Here is a 13804-nt window from a genome sequence, read left to right as displayed (position 1 = left end):
TCAATATGTTTGCCTGTCTGTCTCATGGTGGCGCCGACGCCTCTCACTGTGCCACCAGCACATCCTTCACTGTGACACCCTTCACTGTGACACTGACACAACACTCTCTGTGACTCGGTCGGTAGCGTGACGCTGACTCACGTGGCACTGTAAACGCTAACCATCCATCAACATCTCTCTCAGTGTCACAGATCCGTCAGTCTCTTAAACGAATGAACAGCGGTCTCCGTCACCAGTTCACTGAGATGGAAGCGAAGTACAGATCTGTCAACGAAACCAAGGCTCAAATCTGTGAATTGTTGACCAGCAGAAAAGGTGAGACATCATCCCCCTCTTTCACCCGGTCCTCATCACAGGGCAGGCATGGAGAGACGAAGCGTTACTGTGTGCTTGACATCGGGAGTGTGTGATGAGATGGTGTGGAGGATCATTCACTTTGTGTTTGACCCGGTGAGTGTGTTATGGGGCTGCGTGGAGGGTGTCTGTCCCCTGAAGTGTGGTTTGGCACCGTGGAGAGAGCGTTTCACTCTGAATCCGGGAGTGTTCGACGGGACGGTGCAGCGGGGGCTTCGCTATGTGTCTGCATCCGGGAGTGTGTGACGGGATCGTGGAGTGACAGCTTTCATCTGTGTCTGAATCCCAGAGTGAGGAATGGGACGGAACAGAGGGAACATCACTCTGCGTCTTAATCTGGGTGCGTGTGATGGGACAGTGTGGAAGGAGCTTCACTCTGTGACTGACTCCCGGAGTGAGTAATGGGATCGTAGAGAGACAGCGTCTGTGTCTGACTCCGGGACTGTGTGAGGGGACAGTGCAGAGTGACGTTCATTCTATGTGACTCCGGACTGTGTGATTGGATGTTGTGGAGCGAGTCTGAACACGTCAGTGTGCCATGGGAGAGCGGGGGCGAAACTTCGCTTTGTGTGTGAGCACGTCTGAGCGTGATGGGACGGTTGTGAGAGATCTTCACTCTGTGACTCGCCAGGAGGTGTGTGATGTAAGGAGGGCGTAAGGAGGGAGATTTACACTGTGATAGTCTCGGGACTGTCTGATGGGACGGTGTGGAGGGAGATTCACTCTGTGTCTGACCCATGTAGTGTGTGATTGGACGGTGTTGGGGGGGGGGGTGAGCATCGCCCCTTCTCTGACCCCTGTGTTATTTGATGTCACCGGGTAGAAGGAGCATCATACTGTGTATGACCACGGGAGCAGGCGGCGGGATCGTGCAGAGAGTGTTTCATTTCCTATCTGACCACGGGGAGTGTGTTGGGTTAGTGTGGAGGGAGGCTCACTCAGTTTTTGTCCGCAAGACCTCGTGACGGGAGAGCATGCAGTGAGCATGTTTGACTCAAGGAGTGTGTGATAGTGTGGTGGAGAGTAAGCTTCAGTCTGAGACTGACCACGTTCTTGTGTGATGGGACAGTGTGGTAGGAGACTCACTCTGTGTTTCACACTGGGAGAGTATAATGGGATCGTCAGACAATGGCTTCATTCTTCATCTGTCCCTGAGAGTGTGTGACGTGACGTTGTGGATGGAAACCAAATTTCTGTCTGCCCAATCAGGAATGTGTGTGACTGAATGGTCTGCAGGGACCTTCACTCTATAACTGACACCGGGTGCCTGTGATGGGACGGTGCCGAGGTAGTTTCATTGCGAATCTGACCTCGGGACTGTGTGATGGGATGGTTTGGAGGGAGATTCACTCTGTGTCTGATCTCGGGAGTGTGTGATGGGACGGTGTGGAGGGAGATTCACTCTGTGTCTAACCCCGGGAGTGTGTGGTGGGACGGTGTGGAGGGAGATTCACTCTGTGTCTATTCGTAAGAGCGTGTGATTTGACAGTAAGCAGCGTGCAGTCTGAATCCATGAGTGTGTGACGGGGCCGTAGCAAGAGAGAGCTTCACTCTGTGTCTGACCCCGGGTGTGCATGATGTAATAGTATAAGGGATTTCCACTCTATGTTTAATCCTGGATTCTGTGATGGGGCAGTGCTAAAGGAGAGTCCCTCAGTGTCTGGCAACGGGTTGCGTGATTGGAAATTTGCGGAGGAAGCTAATTCATATGCCTCACCCCGGGAGTGTGTGGCGGTACGGTAGGAGTGAAATTCTATTTCTGTCTGTCCCTCAGGAACGAGCTTCAGTTTAATTCTGACGACGGGAATATGTGATAGAAGGGTGCGAGGGTAGTTTGTATTTGACCCCGGGAACGTATAATGGAACAGTTTCGATGGAGTCTCACCCTGTGTCTGACCCCGAGAGTGTGTGATGGGCAGTGTGGAGTGAGCTTTACTCTCTGTCTGACACAGTGTGTTTGCGATGCGATGTTCTGCAGGGAGCATCAGTCTGTGTCTAACCGCAGGAATGAGCATTGGGACAGTGAGGAGGGAACATCACTCTGTCTTTTACCGGAAGTGAATGATGGGACAGTGCAATAAGGAGCTCACACTGGGTGAAACCCCTGGGAGTGTGATGGGACTGTATGGAGGGAGTGTCACTCTGTGTCTGACCCCGGGAGTGTGATGGGACTGTATGGAGGGAGTGTCACTCTGTGTCTGACCCCGGGAGTGTGATGGGACTGTATGGAGGGAGTGTCACTCTGTGTCTGACCCCGGGAGTGTGACATGGGACTGTATGGAGGGAGTGTCACTCTGTGTCTGACCCCGGGAGTGTGACATGGGACTGTATGGAGGGAGTGTCACTCTGTGTCTGACCCCGGGAGTGTGACATGGGACTGTATGGAGGGAGTGTCACTCTGTGTCTGACCCCGGGAGTGTGATGGGACTGTATGGAGGGAGTGTCACTCTGTGTCTGACCCCGGGAGTGTGTGATGGGACGGTATGGAGGGAGTGTCACTCTGTGTCTGACCCCGGGAGTGTGACATGGGACTGTATGGAGGGAGTGTCACTCTGTGTCTGACCACTGGGAGTGTGATGGGACGGTATGGAGGGAGTGTCACTCTGTGTCTGACCCCTGGGAGTGTGATGGGCCTGTATGGAGGGAGTGTCACTCTGCATCTGACCCCGGGAGTGTGATGGGACTGTATGGAGGGAGTGTCACTCTGTGTCTGACCCCGGGAATGTGTGATGGGACTGTATGGAGGGAGTGCCACTCTGTGTCTGACCCCTGGGAGTGTGATGGGACGGTATGGAGGGAGTGTCACTCTGTGTCTGACCCCTGGGAGTGTGATGGGACGGTATGGAGGGATTGTCACTCTGTGTCTGACCCCTGGGAGTGTGATGGGACGGTATGGAGGGAGTGTCACTCTGTGTCTGACCCCTGGGAGTGTGATGGGACGGTATGGAGGGAGTGTCACTCTGTGTCTGACCCCTGGGAGTGTGATGGGACGGTATGGAGGGAGTGTCACTCTGTGTCTGACCCCTGGGAGTGTGATGGGACGGTATGGAGGGAGTGTCACTCTGTGTCTGACCCCGGGAGTGTGTGATGGGACTGTATGGAGGGAGTGTCACTCTGTGTCTGACCCCGGGAGTGTGATGGGGCAGTGTGGAGGGAGTGTCACTCTGTGTCTGACCCCGGGAGTGTGTGATGGGACTGTATGGAGGGAGTGTCACTCTGCGTCTGACCCCTGGGAGTGTGATGGGACTGTATGGAGGGAGAGTCACTCTGCGTCTGACCCCGGGAGTGTGTGATGGGACTGTATGGAGGGAGTGTCACTCTGCGTCTGAACTCTGTCGACTGTGACAGGGTGATGTGGAAGGAGCTTCACTTTGTGAATGACACAGTGTGCGTGTGATGGAATGCTATGGAGGGATCATCACTTATAGCTGACCCCTGGAGTGTGTGATGGGGCAGTGTGGAGGGAGATACCCTCTGTGTCTGAACCCGCGAGTGCGTGACGTGACCGTGTGGAGGGAGTTTCACTCGGGGTCTGACTACAGGAGTATGTGATTGGACGGTGTGGAGGAAGCTTCACTCTGCTTCTAACAGGAGTGTGTGCTGGGACGGTCTGGTGGAGCAGCACTGTGACCGACCCAAGGATTGTGTGATGGGACAGTGTGGAGAGAGATTCATGCAGTGTCTGCCCCCTGGAGTATGCGATATGAAGTTCCACAGTGTCTGACACCGGAAGTGTGTGATAGAACGATGTGGAGAGAGCTCTTTTCTGTGTCTGACCCCGGGAATGTGCGATCGGACGGTATGGTGGGAGCTTCACTCTGTGTCTGACTACGGGAGTGTGTGATGAGACGGTGAGGAGGGATCGCCTTTCTGTGTTTGACACGGGAGTGTGTCAAGGGATCGGTGAGTAGGCGGTTTCATTCTGTACTTGATCAGTTGTGTCTGATGGGACGGTGAGGAGGGATACCCTTTCTATGTTTGACTCACAGCGGATGCAATAGACCGTACGCAGGGAGATTCACTGTTCCTTCTTCCTATTTTCCAGAGCAAAATTGTTCCCAGTACTGGATCGGAAATGAAGGCGGCTGTTATTTTATATCCACGTTTAAATTTCCCTACGATAAAGCGAGGCAGTATTGTTCGGACTCTCATTCTAAACTTCTTGAAATAAATTCAGCAGAAGAAGAGGTACGTGTCAGATCGACTGAAGATATATCTAGACCAGAGTGAAGCTCCCTCCACACCGTCCCATCACACACCCCCGGTGTCAGACACAGAGTGAATCTCCCTCCACACCGTCCCATCACACACTCCCGGGGTCAGACACAGAGTGAATCTCCCTCCACACCGTCCCATCACACACTCCCGGGGTCAGACACAGAGTGAAGTCCCTCCACACGGTCACATCACACACTCCCGGGTTCAGACACAGAGTGAGGCTCCCTCCATACCGTGCCATCACATTCTCCTGTGGTGAGACAGAGAATTCAGCTCCTTCAATACAAGCTCTTCAAACTCTCCAGGGGTCAAACAGAAAGGGATGCTCTTTAAATTTTACTCAAATTCAATCGATAATGATAGCAATTTAATTTTACAGAATTTTGTTGTCAAAGCTGACCGCGACAAAGGCATTTCATATTGGATTGGAAAATGCAAAGACGGGTGAGATTTGGGATCTTGCATTTTTCTGAGAGAAAAAGGGTCGTCGGATTGATACAGGCTGCGAGAAGCGAGTGGGCAGTGGATTGATTTTGGGGACTGGCACAGGCTGGGGGAAGGTTGTGTGCAGTGGGATTAGTTTGTGGTCACACACGAGTTGCTAAAGGGAGTGGGCATTGGTATGAATTGACGGACTGAAAAGGGCTATGGGGAGAGAGTGGGTAATCGGGGCATTTTGGAGAGAGAGAAAGTTCTGCGGTGAGAGAATGGGTAATTGGATTTGTTTCGGGATCGACACGGACTGTTGGTAGAGAGTGTGCAGTAAAACTAATACAACCATATAGCCATATAATAATTACAGCACGGAAACAGGCCATTCCGACACTGCTAGTCCGTGCCGAAAGCTTACTCTCACCTAGCTCCACCTACCTGCACTCAGCTCAGAACTCTCATTTCAATTTCTGTACAAAATCTATCTATTCTTCTTTTAAATGACAGAATCAAACTCTACCACTTCTACTGGAAGCTCGTTCCACACAGCTACCACTCTCTGAGTAAAGACGTGTTGCCCATAAAGTTTTGCCTGTTAACTCTCAACTCATGTCCTCTTGTTCGAATCTCCCATACACTCAATGGAAAATGCCTGTCTACGTCAACTCTACCTATCCCACTTATAATATTAAATACTTTTCTCAATTCCCCTCTCCCCTTCTACGCTCCAAAGAATAAAGACCTAACTTGTTCAACCTTTCTCTGTAACTTAGGTGCTGAAACACAGGTAACATTCAAGTAAATCTCCTCTGTACTCCATCTATTTTGGTGACATCTTTCCTATAATTCGGTGACAGAATTGTACACAAAACTCCAAATTTGGCTTCACCAATGCCTTGTACAATTTTGACATTACATCCCAACTCCTATACTCACTGCTCTGATTTATAAAGTCCAGCATAACAAAAGCTTTCTTCACCATCCTATACACATGAGGTTCCACTTTCAGGGAACTATGCACCATTATTCCTAGATCACTCTGTTCTACTGCATTCCTCAATGCCTTACCATTTACCATGTATATCCTATTTTGATGAGTCCTACCAAAATGTAGCACCTCACTCTTATCAGCATAACCTCCAGCTGCTATCTTCTAGCACACTCCTACTTCTGGCCTAAATCTCTCTGCAAGATTTGAAAACCAACTTCTTTGTCTACAACGGCACCTATCTTAGCATCAGCTGCATATTTATTAATCCCATTTACCACCCCGTTATCCAGATCATTAATGTATATGACAAACAGCATTGGACCCAGTACAGATCCCTGAGGCACACCACTAGTCACCGGCCTCTAACCTGACAAACAGTTATCCACCACTGCTCTCTGGCATCTCCCATCCAGCCACTGTTGAATGAATTTTACTACTTCAATATTAATACTTAACGATTGAACCTTCCTAACTAACCTTCCGTGTGGAACCTTGTCAAAGGCCTTACTGAAGCCCTTATAGACAATTCCCACTGTTTTTCCCTCGTCAGCTTTCCTCGTAACCTCTTCAAAAAAATCAATAATGTTTGTCAAACATGAGCTTTCAAGCACAAATCTATGTTGACTGCTCCTAATCAGACCCTGTCTGTACAGAAAATTATTTTTAACATCTCGAAAACTACTTTCCATTAGTTTACCCACCACCGACTGCAAACCTGCACGCTATAATTGCTAGGTTTACTCTTAGATTCCTATTTATACAATGGAACCACATGAGCAATACGCCAATTCTCTGGCACAATCCCCGTTTCTAATGACATCTGAGACTCTGCTATTTCTACACTAACTTATCAGAACCCGGAGACTTATCCACCTTTTGCATTCCTTAAAAGCTCCAGTACTTACGCTTCTGTAATCATCATAGCTTCCATAACTACCCTACTTGTTTGTCTTATTTTTATAATTCAATATCCTTCTCCTCGGTGAATAACGATGAAAAGAAATTGGTCAAAATCTCCCCCATCTCTTTTGGCTCCACAAATAGCTGTCCACATTGATTCTCTAAGGGACGAACTTCATCCTTCACTATCCTTTTGCTATTAACATAACTGCAGAAACACTTTGGATTTATTTTCACCTTACCTACCAAAGCAACCTCATATTTTCTATTAGCTTACTAATTTCTTTCTTAAGATTCTTTTTATATTCTTTATATTCTTCGAGCACCTCATTTACTCCATGCTGCCTATATTTATTGTAGATCTCTCTCTTTTTCCGAATCAGGTTTCCAATATCCTTTGAAAACCATGGCTCTCTCAAACTTTTAAACTTTCCTTTCAACCTAACAGGAACATAAAACATTCTGTACCCTCAAATTTTCAACTTTAAATGACGTCCATTTCTCTATTACGATCGCCCCATAAAACAAATCGTCCCAATCCACTCCATCTAAATCCATTCGCATCTGCTCAAAGTTAGCCTTTCTCCAATCAAAGATCTCAACTCTGGGTCCAGTTCTTTCTCCATAATTATATTGAATCTAATGGTATTGTGATCACTGGACCCGAAGTGATCTCCGAATCATAGCTCGGTCACCAGACCTATCTCATTCCCTAACAGGAGATACAACACTGCCCCTTCTCCAGTTGGTACCTCTATGTCTTCCATTAAAAAAAAAATATCCAGCACACATTTTACAAACTCCAAACCATCCAGCCCTTTAACAGAATCGGCTTCCCAGGCTATGTGTGGAAAATTAAAATCTCCCACAATCACTACAAATATCTGTTATCTGCTTACAAATTTGTTGCTCCAATTCTGGATCCCCATTAGGTTGTCTGCAATTGTTACTACACCATTCCCATTCCTCAATTCCACACAGATAGTCTCCCTAGACGAACCCTCTAGTCTATCCTGCCTTGCCACCTCTGTAATATTTTCTTTGACAAGCAATGCCACACATCCCTCTCTTTCCCCTCCGATTCAGTCACACCAGAAGCAACGAAATCCACGAATATTTAGTTGCCAATCACACCCCTCCTGCAACCATTTTTCACTAATTGCTACATCATATTTCCAAGTATCAATCCGTACTATAAGCTCATCCACCTTTCTTACAATTCTGCTAGCATTAGAATAGACGCATTTAAGAAACTCTCCACCTCTTCCTCTCTGTTTATCCCTAACAGTGCAAACAACTTTATTATCTTTTTCTTCCTTCTCCCCTACATCTTTGGTCTGTGCGCTCCCCTTCTCTATCACCAGCTTATCCTCCCCACAGACTGTTTACTAGCTTTCTCTATTTGTGAACTAACCTCCTCTCTCCTATTTTCTGCAGATTGATTCCCATCCCCAGCCATTCTAGTTGAAAGTCTCCCCGGGAGCATTAGTAAAACTCCCGGCCAGGATTTTTGCCCCCTTAGGATTCAAGTGTAACCCATCCTTTTTGTACAGGTCACGCCTGCCCCAAAAGAGGTCCCAATAATCCAGAAACTTGAATCACTGTCCTCTCTCCAATACTTCCGCCACGCATTTATCCTCCAACTCATTCCATCCCTACTGTCACTGTCGCGTGGCACAGGCAGTTTTCCCGAGATTCCTGCGTTTGCGGTCCTTCTTCTCAACTCCCTTCCTTTCTCCCTATCTTCGCCTTTCAGGACAATTTCCCTTGTCCTACCTACGTCATTGGTACCGATATGTACCACAACTTCTGGTTACTCACTATCCCACTTCAGGATATCCTGGTCGCGATCAGAAACATCGCGGACCCTGTCACGTGGGAGGCAAACTATCATCCGGGTCTCCTGACAGCGTCCACAGAATCGCCTAAATGACCCTCTAACTATCGAGTCCCCTATTAATACTGCCTTCCTCTTCCTTTCCCTACCCTTCTGAACTACATGGCCAGACTCTTTGAGCCAATGGCAAGGCCACTGTCGTTTTCCCCAGGTAGGTTGCTTCCCCTCCCCCCCCCCCCAAACAGTACTCAAACTGGAGTACTTATTGTCAAGGGGTACAGCCACTGGGGTACTCTCTAGTACCTGACTCTTCCCCTTCCCTCCCCTAACCCTGACCCACCTGTCTGCCTCCCGTGGCCCTGGTGTGAACACCTGCCTGTAACTCCTCTCTATCATCTTCTTCCTCTCCCGGACCAGACGAAGATCATGGAGCGACATCTCCAGTTCCCCAACACGGTCCCTTAGGAGCTGCAGCTCAGCGCAGCTGACGCAGATGTACACGTCCCGGAGGCTGGGAGACTCCGGGACCTCCCACATCCGAACACCGGAACAACAAGCTGCCCTCACACTCATAATTCCCCCCTTTCCTCAAATAGCAGGGAAAATTAAAAACTGAACCTACTTTCCCTCGCCCGTTTCCGCCTAAGCCCGTTGAGGCAAAGCCCTTAAGCCTTCACTCTGCTCCTGGCTCACACCGCTGCCCGCAAAACGACGCTGCCCGCTGTATAAAGCTGTGTTCCTTTCAAATCTTCCCCGCCTCACTGCCCAATGACACACGCATGCGCAGTCCCGCCTCTCTTAACTCCGATGAGAAGAAGAATAAATCAAAATGGCTCCAGCCGCACTCCCGTTCTGATCCTCACACTTCCTTCTCCAAATGTGGAAACTGACATAGGCTGTGGGAAGAGAGGGCGAAGTCAGTCTTTTGGTGGTTGACACAGATTTTTAGGGAGAAGGCTAGGGATTGGGATTATGGTGGGGACTCGCACGGGAACTTGGGGTGAGAGTGGGAAGTGCAAGTATTTTGGGGACTAGCATGGGGCTGTGTGGAGAGAGTGGAGCTATGGAGATCTTTTTGGGAACTGACTCAGGATGTGGGAGAGAGTGAGGCAGTGGGAGTACTTTGGGGCCTGGCACATGTCTGTGGGGAGAGAATGAGGGAGGGGTGTACTTTGGGGACGGACACAGATCTGTGGGGAGAGAATGGTTCAGTGGAATACTCTGGGGACTGAGACACGTCCGTGGGGAGAGCATGAGAAGCGGGAAATGTTTTGGTGATTGACACAGGTCTATAAGAAGAGGGTTGAGCAGTGGGATTATTTCGGGGACCGGCACGGGGCTGTGGGGAGAGAGTCAGGCAGTGGATGTAGTTTGGACTGACACTGATCTGTGGGGTGGGAGTGGTGAGTGTGAGTACTTGGGGAGAAAACACAGGCCTGTGGGGAGACAGTAAAGAAGTGGGAGCATTTTGAGGACTGACATGGGGCCCTGGGAGACACTAGCGCTGTGGGAATATTTAGGGGACCGACACGGGCCTGTGAGGAGAAGGTTGGGTACTGTTATAATTCTGGTCTCTGACACCGATCTGTGGGTAGAGAGTGGGGCAAGGGATTACTTTGGTGACTGACACAAGGCTGCAGGCAGAGCGTGGGTCAGTGGGAGTATTCTGGAGACTGACACAGGGCTGTGCTGGGAAAGTGGGGTTGTGGAATATGTTGGGGTGCCACAGGTCATTTGCGAGGGAGGGTATCAGTGGTTTTGGAGACTGACTGCTGCAGGTGCGTTGACATTGTTTACCCCTCTTTGACAGGAAAGTGGCTTCAAATGTCGTGTACCGGATAAGCGGATTAGACCGCACGTGCGGTGTATGTACACAGAACACAGAGAATAAAACCTGCATTCAGGTTCGTTATCCCTTCATCTGTGAGAAGTCTGCCCCTTTGTGCACAGATATTTCTGAGAAGATCCAGGATCTCTGTCAACAACCACTGGGACCGACTTGAATATAATGATAAAACCCTCTTTCTCCCCATTTCTCTTAACCACTCCACTACCCCTTCCGCGCCGCTGCTCCTCACTCTTATCCTATTCTCCACTTTCCTTCTATCGCAATCTTACTCATTATCTTGCTCTCTCTTTACCCTCGTCCCTGTAAAGTCTCGCTCTGATCCCTCCCCATTCTCTCCTCCTCATCACCATTCATCTCCATTTTCCTTACCCCGCTTTCCTGCCTCTCTCTCCCCCGATTCCCCCTTCTGTTCCCGGTCTCTCCCTCAATTCTCTACTCTGTCTCTACCCACTCTCCCCATCCCACTGTGTCACTTTTATCTAACCCAACTCGCTCCCCGCTTCTTTCTTTAGCTACTGTCACCTCAATCAAGTGCGTTAATGTTCTCTATACCGCATTCCTGGGGAAATAGAGTGCTCGCATTCGCCTGATCTATGTCCCTCCTGGTTTTGTACACCTCTGTAAGGTCACCGAAAAAAGTCTCAGAATTCCCAACATCGCTCCATAACTCAGTCCCTCCTGTCCATGCAACATCCTCGGAAATCTCCCTCTGCAATCTTTCCAGTTCGTTGAGATTTTTCTTCGAGCAAGGCAAGCAGAACTGAACTCCATACTCCAAGTGCGGCCTGACCGACGTCATCTGCAACTGCAACGTGACCTCCGACCCCCGTACTCAGTGTCCTGACTGATGAAGGTCAGCGTGTCAAATGTCCTGTCCACCGCATCTAAGTCATCGCATCTTTTCTACCGGATTCACGGTCTGTTTCATTATCTATGACTTAGACCAACTGAGATTTGTTCTTTTGAAGAATCAGTCGGGCGCAAATATGTAAAATTATTGTCAAATGCAAAAAGCTAATAAATGCCACAAAAATGTGGAGGTGGTGCTGGTGCGTTCAAGAATATGCTGGCGGAGGGGAAGAAGGTGTTCCTGGTTCATTGAGTTTTCAGTCTCCTGTTCGTCGTCAGCCCTCCTTACCAGCCGACCATCCTCGTCACCGTCATCCACGACTTCCCCTGCAGCCCTTCCCGTTTCCGCCACCGCCATCTTCTTCTACATACCCTGTCTCCATCACCCCTCCTTCCCCTACACACAGTGCCTTCTCCGTTATCTCCTCCTTCCCCAACTCCTCTCCCCGTGTTCCTGTACCGCTCCATCCACTAAAGGTCCTCCACGGTACCATTAACCCTCTCCCTCCTCTACACGTCTCCCTCTCTCTCTGTTTATATGGAATTATGGGGAGAAAGGGGGAGAGGTGACGTCTGTTGTTAAACCACCCTGCCCCCTTCCACCGGATATCGATATCTCGGTTCTGAGCCTCTGCACTGTTCTGTGTGAACAAGCCGATCGTTTGTTTCGATACCACTTCAACCCAGTGACTAGCATTTCACCACCAATTCCGTGCTCCCACCAAAACAAGCCCCTCTTCCAATTCCATCCTGTTCCCTGCACATCCACTGAACAGAAACACACGCACATTCTCCGAGCCAGCACACAATTCAAGACTTCAGGAACGGCGGAGTTTTGGGGATTGGTGAGAGGGAAGGAGCTTCGGAACATCGGAGTTTCTGAAGGGACCCGGGGGAGTGAGCTTCAATTTGTGTCTAAATCCGGGTGTGTGCGATAGGACGGTCCGGAGAAAGTGTCACCCAGTGTCTAATGTCTAACTTCAGGAGTGCGTGACGGGACGGTGTGGAGAGATTTTCACTCACTGTTTTAATGTGTGTGTGTGTGTGTGTGTGTGTGTGTGTGTGTGTGTGTGTGTGTGTGTGTGTGTGTGTGTGTGTGTGTGTGTGTGTGTGTGTGTGTGTGTGTGTGTGTGTGTGTGATGAGCCGGACTCGAGGGAAAGATTGGCGGGAATTGGATTTGAGTGGAAATTAGAGAGTTTATCTGTTTATCTCTTTGAATCTTCAAAGAGGAGAGTCTTGAGTGAGGGAAGGCACATAAGTGTTGGTTCACTTGTTTTCAGTTTAATTTTTTTTTTATCATTATAATCGCAAAGTCAGAGCAGTAGCAATGTCTGGCAGGAGAGTTAAATACTCCTTTACGAGATGTGGGAAGGCATGGGGACCTCGAGAACCGCTGACAACTTCACCTGTAAGAAGGTCATCCAGCTGCACCTTCTAACACTCTGCGTTACAGAGTTGGAACTGGAAATGGATGAACTCGGGATCATTCGGGAAGCCAAGTGGAGATAAGGAGGACATATAGAGAGGTATTTACATACAATGTGCAGGACACAGGAAACTGGGTGACAGACAGGAAGGTGAAAGGTATTAATCAGCCCGACCCAGTGCAGAGACCCCTTGTGGCCAGCCCGCTCAATAACAGGTAGACCACTTTGGATACTTCTGGATGGGAGGAGAGATGTGCAAATGACCAAGCAAAGTCTCACCGGTCAGGTCTCTGGAACAGACTATGGTTCTGTGGCTGAGCAAGAAAGGGTTTAAAATGTGCCCAGCTGTATCGATAGGGTTATCTTTGTTAGGAGAACGGGAAAAAAATGGTACTGTGGACGAGAACGAGATTCCTCGATGGTATGCGGTCGTTATCGTCGCCAGTATTTAGGTAAGAAAAGGGAACGGGTTCTTCAAACTTATGTATGTGCATGTGTGGCCAAACTTAGAAAGAACATTCAGATTAAAATGTGGCTAACGAGTTAGGGTTGGAACGAGGACTTCAGATATGTGCATCACTGGGCTCTCTTCCTCGGAAAGTGCGGCCTCTACAGACGAGACGGTTTTATTTCATTTCAAGGCAATTCAATTTAAGTTTAATTTCAATTCCATCACACATGAATGCCCATGAATACAGCCAGGACCAAGCTGCAAAATACAATAGCAACTGTCACACGAGGCACAGAGCACACATGTGTGTAAAATTTAAAGATAGCAAGCATATGTAGGATATCAGAAAAAATACTTCAACGCATTATGTACACAGGCGAGCGCGCGCACACACACACACACACACACACACACACGCATACACGCGTGCACGCGCCCACGCGTACGCGTATATATAAGCAGCTTGAGGTTCTGCGCACTATGAAAGCAACCGTA

General features: G+C 49.0%; 1 protein-coding gene across 1 annotated transcript; it reads left to right on the top strand.

Annotated features, from left to right (window-relative positions):
* The first annotated feature begins 209 nt into the window (after nt 1–209).
* On the top strand, nt 210–10912 carry LOC140722156 (C-type lectin domain family 17, member A-like). Its single transcript, XM_073036946.1, has 4 exons — nt 210–315; nt 4400–4542; nt 4952–5016; nt 10543–10912. The coding sequence occupies exons 1-4, from the start codon at nt 213–215 to the stop codon at nt 10733–10735; spliced, it is 504 nt and encodes a 167-aa protein (XP_072893047.1). The 5' UTR covers nt 210–212; the 3' UTR covers nt 10736–10912.
* Nucleotides 10913–13804: the final 2892 nt, after the last annotated feature.

This window comes from Hemitrygon akajei, unplaced genomic scaffold (assembly GCF_048418815.1).
Source record: "Hemitrygon akajei unplaced genomic scaffold, sHemAka1.3 Scf000071, whole genome shotgun sequence".
In the NCBI taxonomy this organism is placed as follows: Eukaryota; Metazoa; Chordata; class Chondrichthyes; order Myliobatiformes; family Dasyatidae; genus Hemitrygon; species Hemitrygon akajei.
The sequence above is the reverse complement of the archived record's forward strand: the minus strand, read 5'-3'. Positions and strand labels throughout refer to the sequence as shown.